This window comes from Oreochromis aureus, linkage group 6 (genome assembly GCF_013358895.1).
Source record: "Oreochromis aureus strain Israel breed Guangdong linkage group 6, ZZ_aureus, whole genome shotgun sequence".
Classification (NCBI taxonomy): domain Eukaryota; kingdom Metazoa; phylum Chordata; class Actinopteri; order Cichliformes; family Cichlidae; genus Oreochromis; species Oreochromis aureus.
Window position 1 is genome coordinate 9,092,652 of NC_052947.1, and position 15,407 is coordinate 9,108,058.

General features: G+C 37.5%; 1 protein-coding gene and 1 long non-coding RNA gene across 2 annotated transcripts in view; one reads left to right on the forward strand and one right to left on the reverse strand.

Annotated features, from left to right (window-relative positions):
* Positions 1–3,930, forward strand: part of LOC120440774 — a 38,115-nt gene extending 34,185 nt beyond the window's left edge. Inside the window, exon 5 of the long non-coding RNA XR_005613501.1 lies at positions 2,116–3,930. This is a non-coding gene — a long non-coding RNA (uncharacterized LOC120440774). The remainder of the gene's footprint in view (positions 1–2,115) is intronic.
* Positions 3,931–9,956: 6,026 nt separating this feature from the next.
* LOC116314921 (beta-fibrinogenase brevinase-like) lies at positions 9,957–13,690 on the reverse strand. Its single transcript, XM_031733073.2, has 6 exons — positions 13,626–13,690; positions 13,101–13,302; positions 12,770–12,982; positions 10,623–10,684; positions 10,255–10,394; positions 9,957–10,161 (listed from the first exon to the last, which is right to left on the reverse strand). The coding sequence occupies exons 1-6, from the start codon at positions 13,672–13,674 to the stop codon at positions 10,003–10,005; spliced, it is 825 nt and encodes a 274-aa protein (XP_031588933.1). The 5' UTR covers positions 13,675–13,690; the 3' UTR covers positions 9,957–10,002.
* Between the last annotated feature and the right edge of the window lie 1,717 nt (positions 13,691–15,407).

The window sequence follows — 15,407 nt, forward strand, 5'->3', positions numbered from 1 at the left end:
TCATAACAAATGTGCAACATAATAAGAAATCAGGAAACGGTGCAAATACACTTCTAATTTGAGAAATGGGTTAAATTGGAAATAATTTTTGTTTGTTTTTTTGTTAAAACTCTAAATTCTCCCTCTTTCTCTCCAATTCAAATTCAAAGCAATTCCTTTATTTGTGGACATTAATTAATGAAATTTGTTTGATTTTTATATTATTTTAGGTAGATAGATCAGTAATTATTTATTAAAAGCACTATGTCCAGGTCATTCACTGTCATACAGGTTCTGGTGTGTTGATATATTTTGGGCAGCCAGATGTGCCTTCTTCTCCTCCAGAAGTGTTTTTAACTTTGAGATGTTGCTTTAATGATTAAAATTTGGAACTGAATTGGAAAAACGTGTTTCTTCAAAAGATCAAAGTTCAACCAGTAACACAGCACTGGGTGGAGGAGAAGTGAGAGACACACTTCTTTTCTTTAGCAGTTAATGTTGCTGTGCCCACAGTTCCTGATAGTGGTGAAAGATAAGTAAGTACTGAAGCAGCTGCTACTTAGACAGAGCTCCTTAATGCCATTTGCAAGTCAAATTGACTTTATAGGCTGGTTAGAGGACAAAGGAGCATTTTCGTCTTCAGGATGTTATATTGCTGATGTGCTCTTGGAGCCGTCAGTATCAGTTCCACAGTAAAACATTTGCTCCTGTCGTTATCTTATCAATGCAAACGTGGTCATTTGTACTCAGTGTAAACCACAGCAGTAAGACAGGAAGCAAATCAGAGACATCAATGTGTATTCATACACTTCCTCTCATAATACCCTTTGTGTGCTGTCTATTCTTTGCTCTGCTGACTATATACGATATTTTGAAACAGAAGACACAACCATGCATTTCACAATAACTACTGGAGCTACTGCAAAGTTGGAACCCAATTCCAAAGAGCTGTGGGCAAGACATGATACCAGGGGAATTCTTGATGGAAAAGTGTGCACAGTGTGTGTTTTAGGGGTTGAGGGTACTCACTGTTCCTGCACTCAATGCACACAGACTGACAAAAACAATAGTTTACAAGTAAAATTAAATGTAGTCTCTTTAAATTTTTGTGCCACTTGTGTAAAAAGGTAAAACAGTGGAAAGTTTTGGGTTTGCAGGAGTTGTTTTACTTCCAGAGTGCCGGCAGATGGTTAGCAGGTGCTCCTCCTGCTGTTGGCTTATCAAACAGAGGCAAGCTGTTAACTTATACTCCCTCAATGTGAGTTTGATTAAATTTACATTATTGTAGTATTAAACATGTTATTATAAGCTTCTCTTTTTATGGCTGGAATTTTGCACACAAACACAATAATTTACTTTGACCACAAACATTTGGCCACATAATTGTATTTAACCAATTTTTTCTTTTTATATTTTTAAAATCTTGTCTCTGATGCCTGGATTGTCTTGGAAAATATTACACAAGATATTTTGTAAGTTCTTCTTTTATTTTATTCTTTATTTTATTGATGATGAGAGATTATATTGAGTGATTGTTCTGGAAGGACAGAAAAATAAAAACTGGAGGACGCTGAGTAGAGAGGGTGGATGTGAGATGAGGCAGTAAGAGAGTAGGTGGATAATAGAAACTGACAATAAGATCATCAAGAGTTAATCAATTTGATTAGTTTCATTGTTTTTTATTTTAGTTTTTTGTTTTTGGTGAAGGGATGATTAAAATTATACTTTCAGCAGCGACTAGTGAGGTGAAGAAAATGAGAAGCTATTGTGTTTTGGTGTGACCACAAGGGGGCAGTGCTATATAAAAGTTGTGTTTTCTTACCAGGCATGGTCTCTTCATAAATGTCCAACAGAGCCAACAAAATGACTTTATTTATATGCTCTATGGTCAGCTGTCAGTTTGTGTTGTTTGTTAAGCTTTTTGTATGTCAGAATGTCCAGATAAACATTGTTTCTCATGGTTTTGATACTTGATACAAACCGTCTCCTCTCAGATCTCAGAGGACTGATGTCTCATTATGGGTCCTTGCATTAGTGGGATGGTGTGTCTTTGGCATGTAGAAATCAACTGATTGATTATTTTTTTTCTTCAAAAACAGAAACCTCTGACTTAATGGTGGCTGATCTTCTCCACAGATTTGCCAACTACTCAGCTAATGTGATGGTGGACAGGAAGCCTGGGTGACTGGGACACAGTGGGACCCACTGATGCACATCCAGTAACGCATATAGAAGATGAGGATGTTTAATTTAAAAATTAAATACAGATTAAATTTACTTAACAGTGATACAGAGTGAGTGGAAGTTAGCTGAACTCAGTGAGCAACATCCTGAGAAAATCACGACTTAGCTCTAATGTCAGTTATTTGTTTTCAAATCATATAATATATTCAAAGCACTTGAAGATATTCTTTTTAACCAATGTCTAAGTTATTCCTAAGAGATCGTTCCACCTTTTTCCTCATCACCACATCATAAACTTCATGTAAAACACTGACTATAGCTGACACATATTCTCAGCACAGTCAGACATTTAACACTAAACAGCACAAGGTGGAGGAGAAGTGAGAGTAAAACATTTAAGTAAAAGTATCTTATATTTGAAATTACCACCAACTCTACTTCTGTGTTTGCAGTGCTGTGTTTCCTCAGTGGATCTAGATCAGGGGTGTCCAACTCGAATCCTCGAGGGCCGGTGTTCTGAAACTTTTACATTTGTCTCTGCTGCAACAGATCTGAATAAAATTAATAGGAACCTAGCTGTATAGAACCGAGCTACATGCCGAGGTAGCATCCCCTAACACTACTCTAGTAAATTAAAGTGAAGTCAAGTGTTTGGAAAAATGTACTTTTATTGTCACCATGTTTATTCACTCATGTGCTGCTGTAACATGATTCAAATGGCTGAACACCTCAGCATGCTGTCAAGTTCTATAGAGTCTTGCTAATGACCTACTTATGTTATTTCAGGACACTAGCCCTCAAATTTGATGCCTTTTTTGTCACTTGTGATCTAGATGGTCAAATTCTGTGTTTTCAAATATGTAGAGTGTCTCTGCTCTCTGTCATATTTTAACATCTTTGCACTAAAATGCTGTTATACAAGAATCCATTTCAAGCCTGGGAGACCTTAGAGAATATGACAAACATTGCTGTGGTTTTGTCTGCATCTTTTTGGAGGATCTCAAGATTTTGTGATCTTTTCTGATGCCATAATACTTTAAAGATGGTGTGCATGTTTCTTCAGGAACAAAAGCTTTAAAACAGACTGAATGTGCTGATGTTAGAGTGATGATGTGTCTTCAGTCATATTGTTCAACAATGTCTCCCTCAGCTGGACTGATGAAAAATAACAGAGAGGAAATTAAATGTCCCCTTCAGTCTGGGCAGAATGAAGTGTTTAAATAGTGTTTAAATGAACTGGTTAAATATTGATGTTGAATTTCTTATTGACTTTTCGTAGTGGTGTATCCATCCATCTTTTTTTATCTCTGATTGTTCTGTTTAGGATCATAAGAATGAAATCATTTTGACCAATAATTTTGTGTCACACTGTGAGCTAAAAAGTTGAGCACTTTTTTTTAAAGCACTCTTACTGTTTTGGTAGTTAGACTCCAAAACATTGTTTGAATTTATGAACTTATGATGTGTTCAGTGCTTTGGATCAGGTCAGCTCAGACAGGTCGATGACGATGTGAAATCATGTTTGAGATTTCAAATCAGTGTTTCAGATCATGGATCAAGTAAAAAGTCACTACAGGCAGTTCAAGTCTGTTTGGTGCTTCATCCCCAAGATTTTATCTTCAGTTATTTTCTTGAACTGAAACTCTTATTGTTGTAAACTGCTGTGTTGGTCTCTACTTTCTGTCGCAGGTTTGGAACCCGATCGTAACTCTGAAGTTTACTCTGTTCTCTATTGTGATTAATGCCAATAAAATCTAACAATTACAAGCCTGTGTTCACTAACAGTCTATTCAATGCTTCTAGAAGATATCATCTTTTATTTCCTCACTGAGGAAAATGAATGAAGAGAGAATAAAACAGGTTTGGTTGAGAGAGCAAGTGGATGAAGATGACAGGGAGTAAGAGAGAAATGTAGTTGATATAAAGATCATAAATGTCAGATTTCTGTGAGCTCAGTGGTGATTCTAGAGTTTAGACTATTCTAGAGTCTTGGTGCCCTGGACAAAAATTCAAAGTGGGCTCCTCCCACCAAAATTCTTATGTTCTAAGTTATCTGACAGCAAAAAAAAGGTTGCCCACTGGTTTTGGTCATGTCAAGGCCAGCAGTACTGGGCACATTACATTGCCCAGCACAGATTTGTGCTTGAAAGTTTTACAATTCGAAGTAAAAAAAACCCACAACAACGCCACCCTGGGAATATTTAGTGCAAATTTACCAAGAAGGTACTCAGCTCTGTTATACATCAGACAGACATGTGATGAAGAGTGTCAAATAAAGAATTTATTGACAGTATTTAAAAAAAAGAAAAACAGTTATCAAATAGAAGAGTTGCACATGTACTGTTAATTAGTTCAGAGCTGTGGTGTAGCAGTGGACGAGTGGGATGCCAGATGAAGACCAGAGAATCATCAATTCACACACTCACACTAAGATGCAGCTCACACCAGGGGTGGGAAAATAACAGCACCACATGGAAGTAGATCCACCACCAAGGCAGCTACACACCTCCACTTTAGGCCTTCAGCTTCTAAATAAAGAAAACAAGTTGTTAATATATCCCAAACATGAAACAATCAGTCTGTAGTTAACCTTACTGTAAAGAGACTGATATAAGGTGAAAGAAGAAGTATTCCCTGATACCCATGAGTATCAAATTTCAGTGTTCAGTATTAAGAGACAAAGACCGTACGGGTCGGGCCAGTTCTCAAGTCCTGGAGCAAAGTGAGCCTGCAAATCAATAAGATGGAAATCAGTTTATAACTTTTATATAATGTGTGTGTGTTTTTTTATTCTGAATTTTAGTTTTCAATTAGTTTCCACAGTTCATATATCATGTGTGTTTTTTCATTCGTTTCAGTGTTTGTTTGTATTTTGTTCTATTCATGATGGTTGTATTGACAGATTTGTCCAAATTTAAAGCTACAGATGTGAACTTTTGGTTCCTTTATTATTACCTGTACAAACACTAAGCCTTTTATAAATAATTCATATTCATGCATTTGTACAGTCCTGAAAGACGCCCATACATTGAGCTACACTCGACATTAGTCCAGCTGAAGATCATAATTTTATGTAGCAACTTCTTTTCCCTGACCCCGCCTCCACAGACAGATGTGCACAGAGGTTCAAAGGCCCCGATCACTGAGGACAGACTGCATCAGGAGTGTGACCTCCAAATTGCTTTATTTATTTCAGCCAATGTCTTTTATGTCCCCATTTATTTAAAATCTGCTCTAAGAAATATTTCCTGTGATCAACTTATACAATTTGGAACATTTGTATTTTTTTTTTAAATTTTATTTAACCTCTATTCAACCAGGAAGATCCCATTGAGATTAAAAACCTCTTTTTCAAGGGAGACCTGGCCAAGATAGGCAGCAGCAAGTGTCTCACAGTTACAGAAATTACTCAATTAAACACAGGCAGCAACAACACACATGCAAAAATAAATGAAAAAATAAAATAAAATTCAGTAAAATTCAATAAAATTCAAATAAAAATAAAAAAGCAGTTAAAATGACAGTCAATCTAATTGAAACAGTTGCATGTTATGGACTTGGCCTCAAGTATTTGTAGTTTAGATTTAAAAGCACTTAATGACATGAATTCAGTCATTTTCCATTCGTTCTGCAGTTTGTTCCAAGCCGAGGGTGCTAAATGGACAAAAGCTCTTTTACCAAATTCAGTTCGGGCAAATGGAACAGAAAGCAACAAGCAACCATACGGACGAAGAGAATACCGACCAGCATGTTTCATTGCAAGCAGGGAACATATATAAGAAGGCAGCAACCGAAGTACTGCCTTACATATAAAACAGTATAAAGAGTAGAGAGAGTTCCTCTGACTTACCAAAGCAGGCCATCCTACCTGAGAGCATAACTCACAGTGGTGAATCTGAAATTTACAGTTAGTGATTGTTAGGATTCAGAGATTCTTTTATTCCTACCATATAATCTTCCTTATGATGAATGCATTAAGAACATGTTTTACAGCATTATTTTATCAGTAATATTTCTTACAGGGTTCATATTGCATTGAATATGTTTGTCATCACATTCATTCTATTCACAGGTAGAGTTCATTCTATACACATTGCATATCTGTGCTTGTTTAGAGTTGATGTTCCATCCAAGAGGGTTTTAAGCTTCACTGGTGAGAGTGTCCAGGTGATACATGTTGAGGGAAGATGAGAACATAGCAGGTTAATTGCATGCATGCTTACAATACACATATTAATCTAGTAGCAGGCCTGAGCGAAGGCCCAAGTGTCTTCTGCTTCTTTTTGAGACCTGCTGCAATTTAGTTTACTTAGTGATTGATGACGAGGGTCAATTATTAGCCCTTAGAGACCCTGAAGCTTGAAGTTTATTACCTTAAAAGGCAGGTGTTATAGAAAAGAGAAGTTACATGTCTGTTTATAGTTATTAGAGATGTACGAGATGTACCCTTGTCTGTAAACAATGACTGTACACAATGTATTTTTGACCTGTATTGACGTGTATGTGTGGGCGTTGATTTTCTATACTATAAAACCAGCATTCAATGTATTTTTGTCAGAGGAAGCCATATGCTGATGGTTCCTCTCCTGTGTTAATAAACTCATCGTTTGATTGCACTTGTCTGGTGCCTCCGTCGTTTGTTTTCTGGTCTGCAGTTGATCGATCTCGCTTCATGATGAACCTCAGACAAGCATGAGACAGTATCAACCATTCGAAGACATTGAGCAGAAGCAGAATTTCTCCATAATCCAGCACAGGCAAAAATATTGCTTTGTAATAAAAGAGAAACACAACTTATTTTGAAAATAAAATCTCAGTTTTAACTTCAGATTTTTCACAAGATACTCTACATGTGGTTTGAAGGTGAGCGAGTCATCAATTAAGATTCCCAGACATTTATAGGTGTGAACCAACTCTATTTTATTACTTTCAAGAGTGGTTACTGATGGGATTGTTTGGGCCCATTTCCATGATTTAGAAAACAACATGAGCTTTGTTTTGTCTGCGTTGAGAACAAGTTTAAGCTGAAGTAATGAGTGCTGGACAGCAAAAAAGGCTTTCTGCAAGGAGTCAATGGCTTGGACAAGAGTTGAACCACAGGTGTAAATAACTGTATCATCAGCATTGTGTCTGATAACAACAGCAGCTAATCTGCAGTACAGCTGATTCTTTTGAGGGTTTTTTTTTAAATTACATAATTAACTTTTTAAATGTTTTGTATTGGAGTTCCCTCCAGTCACAGCCTTGCTTTGAAACATCAATGCATAAATGAATGTGTATTTAAAATAAAATACTTATACAAGACATTTTTAATTGTTAACAGCTTAATTATTGTGCTTTGTATATGTTATATGTATATACAGTAAATGCAGCATGACAGAAGTTTAGTGCCAGGCTTTACATAAATAGTCAAATATGTTATGATCCATGTTTATCATGTGTGATGTGTGTTTACATTTGACGGTGTGTGTGGGTGTGTGCAGATCTCTCACCTCTCTTCAAGGTGTGGTTGTGTTTGTGATGCTGAAACAGATGGACATTGCTGATTGGCTTAAGTAGGGTAAATTAAATATTGTTGGTTGATGGTTTGGGCAGTGCTCAGGTCCACATTAAAGAAACTGCTGCTCATGTGTGTTTGTAGGTCCTCAGTCATCCAGGTCATGGTCGTCTAAAGAGCCTGGAAAGTGACTTCACTTCTTTAAGGTTCTGGATGATGTTTAACTTCTGATCCAAGAAGCTTCTTCACTTCACGAGCTGCTCATGTTCCTCCTCTGCACAGTTTCATGTCATGAAAATGCAGTGCAGTTCTCTCAAACATACAACAGAGGGCGCTATGCACATTCATTGAAGTCAAGAAAAATACAAGTGGAGGAGGAAACAAACAGCAGCATGAAGAGAGAAAACGGAAAAGTTCAAAAAAAGTTAGTTTCTTATTGTAATAATAAACAACATTTAAACATCATGTTGATGCTTCATGTTAAAACTCTTTGAGCTCGGTGTGCTTTTATTGCTCAGTAAGAAAATATTTGATTCAATTTAAAAGAAATTGTTTAATTTAGGATTTAATGATATCTACTTTGAAATGTCACTGTACTATTTCAAATTAAATTTGAAAGTACTGCCTCATATGGAAACTGAATCATGATGAAATCCTGAAACCTATTTTCAAATGATGAAAGTCGGCTCTTTTTCATGTTAATTTTCTTCAGGGCTAAAAATAAAAATCTCCACAAGTGATAACAATCAATATATTAAAAAACGAAATGTTTCAGAGCTTTGATGAGGTGGAACACATTCTCAGTTTATTGTTCATGAGAGTAGTTAAAACAGCATTTACAAAAGAGAAGCAGTAGAGTGAAATTGTTTTGTGTAGCAGCGACATCTGGTGGAGCAACAGTGTTTATGAGCTTTGTGAGTATGAAACGTCTAAAAAACGTCTAAAAAGTATAAAAATGCAGGACTGAAGATAAGATGGAAATGAATTAGGATGTTTTATGAGATATGAAATACATATGTCTCCCTGTACTACAATTTAATTTAAATTATTCTGTTTTTGTAGGGGTTTTTTTGTTTGGGGTATTTTTTAAAAACACTGCTTTTAGTTTCAAAATTGGATTCAGTGTTTAGAGTTGGGACAAAACAATGGACAATTTCAAGAAATGTATTGTTATGAAATCAGTTTTACCCTGGTTCTTTTATTCGCCGAAGCATCCAGAAAACGGCACCGGAACTCAGTAGTCATTTTTACAAAATCTTTATTCATCTCTTATTCATCTTCATTTAAGCATGCACTTCTAGAAGGGAAGACGAGGCCGGTGTCCCTCTGAAACAATCTTCACCCCTTTGTTAGTTCCAGGCAGCTTTATAGAGGCGACCCCATCATAAATCCCCCACAGTGTGCTGCAAACTCTGTGTCTGTGTCTATGTACACGAGCACATGAGTGCCTGTGTGTGCGCGTACCCACGTGTCTATGTGAGTGCACGTGAGTGACTGTGTGTGCATACCTGGTATGTGCGTGCACGTGAGTGAGTGTGCATATAGGTGTGGGAGTATATCAGTTAAAACACTGTGGGTGTGTGTCTTTTCCTAGGGGCCATAAAAACCATCTCCCTTCCAGACCACAGTTATCAAGTTACAAATGTTGAGACCCCCACACAGGTATCCTCTGGGGAATTTCCACTTAGCATTAACTCCTCTTTGTCTTACTTTCACAGTTCAACTGGGGAGGGTCTCCTAAGATCTACTCCTAAGTTCATGACACAGTCAGGCCTTTATTTATATCCAGGGCAGTGTCAGTGTCTCTACCATAATTCTACATTCTATCTTAACACATTTCTAAACTCTAAAGCAAACTAAACATTCCTACATGTCTAAACTCTAAAATAAGCTAAACATTTCCACAGTATTTTATCAACAAAACTTATTTTGATGGTTACTGTATTTATTTTAATGCTCTCTATAGTGAAATGATTAAAAGAAAAGTTCATCTACCAGCAATAAGCCAACTTCCTCCACGTAAACATTTCCACCCTCAACAATCAGCTCTGATTTATGAAGTTTATCATATTCAGGCCCTGCAGCTGATTGGTGGCCTGTCTGATCAGAAAGCCTTTCTGCATCTTCACAGTGTGAGTCTGAGAGTTTCTGAACAACATGATGAGCTGCTACACACCTGACACCACATTCAAACACACACAAAATCTAACACAATATTTTAGACCAAAGAAAAAGGGTCACAATTTGCAGTTAACATGGAGATATTCTAGAGTAGAAACAACACACAGCACACAAGTTTCATGTAGAGATGATTGTTTATTCTGAATGTTATTTTCATTCAGTTATTTTCCATTACTTTTTGGATTAATTTTCTGGTTTATCCAGTTCATGTAAGGACAGACATTCACAGTAACAACTGGTTCAGTACAGACACGTTTACCACCGCCACTGATTACCCCATAAATCATGTTGTTGTATATCACTCCACCACCAGAATCACCCTGAGAGAGAAAAATATAGTTTGTGTTTAAGTTTCTTCCAAAAGATCTAAAACATACACACATGATATACAGTAATGTTAGCAGTCAACTTACGTGACGTGCATCTACATTAGGTTCTTCCAGACACAGCCTGTTGTCATACGGCACATCTGAATGACATGCAAAGTTTCTGGTAGGCTCACAGTCAACAACATGCATGTTTGCACATTGGAGATGAGGTGGTTGGTCAGGGACTAGAGTCATTCGTGAAATAAAATCATGAAATAATGTTCTGTCTTATTTCTGGATATTTCCAAAACCTTTCAAAGAAAATGATGGTTTATCCACTATAAAATGAAATAAATAATGTTTGTATTTCTTACAGTACACAAAAAACATTAATATAGATATAAAACAAACATAGAAATGAAAATGTGATTCCAGCACAAACTGTGAAATAATCAGACAAAAAATGGTCTTACGTGTGTGGCCGGTGGCATCTACCATATAACCACCAAGTCCTGCCACCTGAACGACGTCTCCTCTAGAAAAAACAAAATAACCAAAGATTAATTGCATGTCCATCCATGTGATATGAACACAAAATAAATCAATAAATCATAATGATGTACTCTGCATGCTGGGTATTTGCCTTAACTCAGCTAATGCAACTGTGAGGGTTCATTTATCACACATCACTGTTTGCCACACGTGTTTCATTCACTCTATGTCATGCATGTAACTCCTAAAATCAAAACACAAAGTCTTAACTCTTGATGCAGGCTCAGAATATTATTGATGGTGTCAGTCAGGAAGAGATAATAATAATAATGGATTGCATTTATACAGCGCTTTTTGGGACCCTCAAAGCGCTTTACAATTCCACTATTCATTCACTCTCACATTCACACACTGGTGAAGAGTCAGTGAATCCCTGGCTCCTCCAGTCTGCATGTCAACACTGTGAATGTGTATGAATGTAGTTAGGAAGCACTCAGTTTAGAGAAAGTCTGTGAATGTGGCATGTTGTATAAAGCGCTTTCAGTAATCCGAGAGAATAGAAAAGCGCTGTATAAGAATCACTGTGTGAACAGAGTTTCGTCGTGTTACTTTTGCACTATTATGTTCAGGCACATGTTGTTATTACATGGCTTGATTAAGGTAAACATTAGGCTGACGTCTGGGGCCAGAGCTGAAACTGTTCTGGGCCAGCACAGGGCCTGCAGTGTGTCTACAACTGGCCCGTGGCTCCACACCACTTACAGATGGCCCACATACCGCAAAAAATGACGGCCCTTTGGTGGCCCAGATCAGGTTTGCCAGAGGTAATCCACACATGGGCCAGCACAGGACCACTGGTGTGTCTGCAACTGGCCTTGTGCTGGCCCGTGTCTGGGCCACCTCTGGCAAACCAGATCTGGGCCACCAAGGCCGACATTCTTTGTGGTATTTGGGACATGTGAAAGCACATTGTGTGGGCCATAACAATTTAGCTATGTGGGTAATCAGAAAAACAAACACTGTAAGTGGCTGTCATGGTTATATATATATAATATTTTATCAAATTACATCGCTTTTTGTCCTTCTCTCCCTCCCTTATCTTTCCTGCTTGTCTTTTGTATAGTCTTGCCTATCTCTAACCCTCAGAGTGTCTCCCAGACTTGTTCTCTAAAAACACAATGGATTTGATCAACTGGTCCCGTAACGAAATTGACACCCTCCTGAGCTTGGGAGAGCCAATTGTCCTGTGGAGATGTTTGCTGTCGGATAACCGAAGGTTATTGACTTTTGCCTAACCGAGTGAAGGGACACTTTCTCTCGGCTGAACACGGAACACGGAACACACACGCACACATATGCATGTACACTGACACTGACCTACACTCACCAGATACAGACCGGACATAAAACTGAACCGACCCAAACAAGGCACCAAAACAACAACAGGGCACAAGAAGCGTGTCTCTGACCACAGTGTGACTGTACCTGGCTTCATGATTATTTCAGGTGCACAGAGATGTTAAAGTGCACAGTATAAAGAAAGGTGGAGGGGTTGTACTTCCCAAACATGAAACTGAGCTGCTAAAAAGTGTCCATTTTACTTCCTGAGGGAAGTTTTCATTGCTGTTGTTTATGTTTAAACTCCTTCTTTAGTGTAATGCAAGTTTTTACTGTGTTAATTGAGCTGCAGTATTTTCGTTTATTTGTCTGTTTTTAGTTGCAGTAATTTCCAAAATACTGCATTATTTTGGAAATTGCTTACTTCATATCTTTAATCATTTTAATTATTTTTCTTTATGTTTGTCTCATATTCTGTGCCATACAGTGTCTATAAAAAGCGTGCGCCCCTGTTTTTCCCTTCATTGTTTTTATGAATGGAAACACTGTGAGTATAATATGGCATTTTTGACAAAAACTTAAGGAAAATGTTAATAATGTTAATTAAATAATTTAACATATTATGTAAATTAACATCATGGGTTCAGTAAGCAGGTGACTAATATTCAACATTGTGAATAAATAAATACCAAATTGTAAATAAATGTAAAATTTCAATACAAATAAATAAAAATAAAAATGTGTAAAAGTCAGAAAGGATTCAGACTTATTAGGTAAGGGCACAACTTACTCTTTGGGAGGTTTTGCACAGTCTGGTAAGGCAACGGTCTTCCTGCCTGTTTGTGGAGGAATTTCCAGTAGCATGATGTCTTCAAATGTATTTATGCCCACAAAAAACGATCTACCTGTGATTTCCACCTCTTTTTTTTTATCTGAAGATCGTTGAAATAATAACTTTATCCATGATGGTTGTGGATGAACTCCTAAAGTTACATACATATCCCTGCACAAGGGGAAATGGGTGTAAGCGACTCTAATTACAGAACATGAGCATTTGAAATACTGTCTTAACTTTTAAATTCTATTAAAAACATTTATAAGTGAAACTGTTGTTTTCTCACCATCCAGGTTCATTTTTCCAGCAGTGGGCTGCAGTCAGAATCCACCGTTCATGGATCAGTGAGCCACCACAGAGATATGCTGTGTTTCCACTTGTTCCATGTTTTGCCATGAGTGTCACGTGATACCGACGCTCAGTGTCTGGACACTTTTGGCCTCCATAGATCCTTTTGTGCAAATCTACTCCTGTGCTGACTGTGATGCCTGAAAAAGAAAATAATTTACTCACAACTGGTTGTTTCTTCCATCTGAAGAACAACATATTCTTTCTAGTTATTATAGTTGCAGAAATCTGTCTGCAAAGAGTTGATGAAAAGAAGAAAAAATACAATCATACTGATACTGTAACATTCTGACAAATGTATAATAACTGATATCAAAGCAGAGACAAAGAAGAACAAAAACAGTATCTGGTGGTTTAGTGAAAACTTAAATGATCCTTTAATAACACAGATATGTCGCAACCTGAGAAATGGTTCAAATAAAGTGAAAATAAACACAGGAAATAAGTGCAGTGGTTCACTCACCAACCCACAGAAGGAGAAGAAGCAGCTTCAGATGAGCCATTGCTGTCATTCACCTTGCAGTCAATGCTGTGCTGGGACCTTTTTAAGCCTGTTCTCACTGTGCTGGTGGCCATGAAGCCACCAATCACAGAGCATAATTTTATCAACAAAACCCCATTGGTTGGGACATTCTTCATGCAAATTTTAAATATGACTTTATCTTTTTTTTTATGTGTTGCATACATAAATAAGATAAGTTTCTTTTTTAATACAAATTTGACAAAAATGATCTTTTGTAGATATTTTTTCAACATATGTATCCAAATATGTGATGCCAAACAAACATTCTCATTAAACTTGGATGCACCAGTGGAATCACTGTTAGGGAAATTAGGAGTAAAGTGATCTGTTTCTGTGCCCCACTCAAGCATTGACCCATGTGCCTGTTCATCTTAGCTCCTAACAGGAGCTTCAATGTGGTGCTGAGGCAGGTTATTGGTCGATAGTTGAATGAGACCGGTCCCTTCTGGGGTTCCTTGAGGATCAGGACTGTCCGGCCTTCAGTTGGCCATTCCGGGTGTCTCTCATTGACTAGCAGCTGGTTCATTTGTGCTGCCAGACACTCATGTAGTGCAGTCAGCTTCTTCAGCCAGTAGGCGTGAACTACATCGGGGCCTGGTGCTGTCCAACCCTTCATACTGGAGACCCTTTCTTTCCACTGTAATGGTTATTGGACCCTGCTTAGGGAGGTTGCTGTGGTCTGCTCTCAGATCCACTAGCTACTGAGCATTGCTGTGTCTAGTCTTACGTCTGATTGCCTATCCTGCCTATTGTCATGCTAGCAGCAGAGTTTCATTGTTACAGTTCAGTGTATTTTCCAGGGGCTGCAGATCCTGAGGAGCACTGTGTAATGTAAATATACAGCATGTAGGACTCCAGGACGGCACATCAACACGTGCCACTGCCAGAAGACACGTGTTGATGCCTCCTATGGACAGGGTCATAAAACCCATCAGCAAGACCGGTACAGTCTCCTCCTTTGTGCAAGGAAGAACAGGAGTCCCAACAGAATCTTACAAAATAAACTCCAGCAGGTCACTGGTGTGAAGTTCTCTGACCAAACAATCAGAAACAGACTTAATGAGGGTGGCCTGAGGGCCCAGTCCTCTGGTGAGCCCTATGCTCACTGTCTGGCACCATGGAGCCTGATTAGCATTTGTCATAGAATAAGAGAGAGATGAAAGAGTCTGGAGAATATGATGCCTCTAACATCGTTCAGCATGACCGGTTTGGGCTCCACAGAAAGTGAAGAGATCCATTGAAAATGTACTGTCATTTTGTTATGTCATGTGAAATTTGTTCCCCATAAATATCATAAACATTAGAAATGTTCAGATTTTAATTGTGAATTTTTTTACATGTTACAAACATTAAACCATGAATCGTGGTCTACAAGCTGGATTTCAAATGGACATAAGTGCAGACATCAGTCAGATTTATATTATATTATATTATATTATATTATATTATATTATATTATATTATATTATATTATATTATATTATTATAGTCTATATAGAGAGAGACTAGATTCGATAGGAGTAAAATAAATTTGAGAGCATTGAACAGCTGGCAGGTTTATTACAACTTGACAATGGTGTGATAAACCAATGTAAATAAGATCAGATCCAGGATCACAAAAACCCAGTCTACACATACAGTACAGAGCAATGAACAAAATAGTTCTTACAGTTGTTTCTAAATAAATTGTTTCAGTTTCTATGAATTTGTATTGCTTTACAG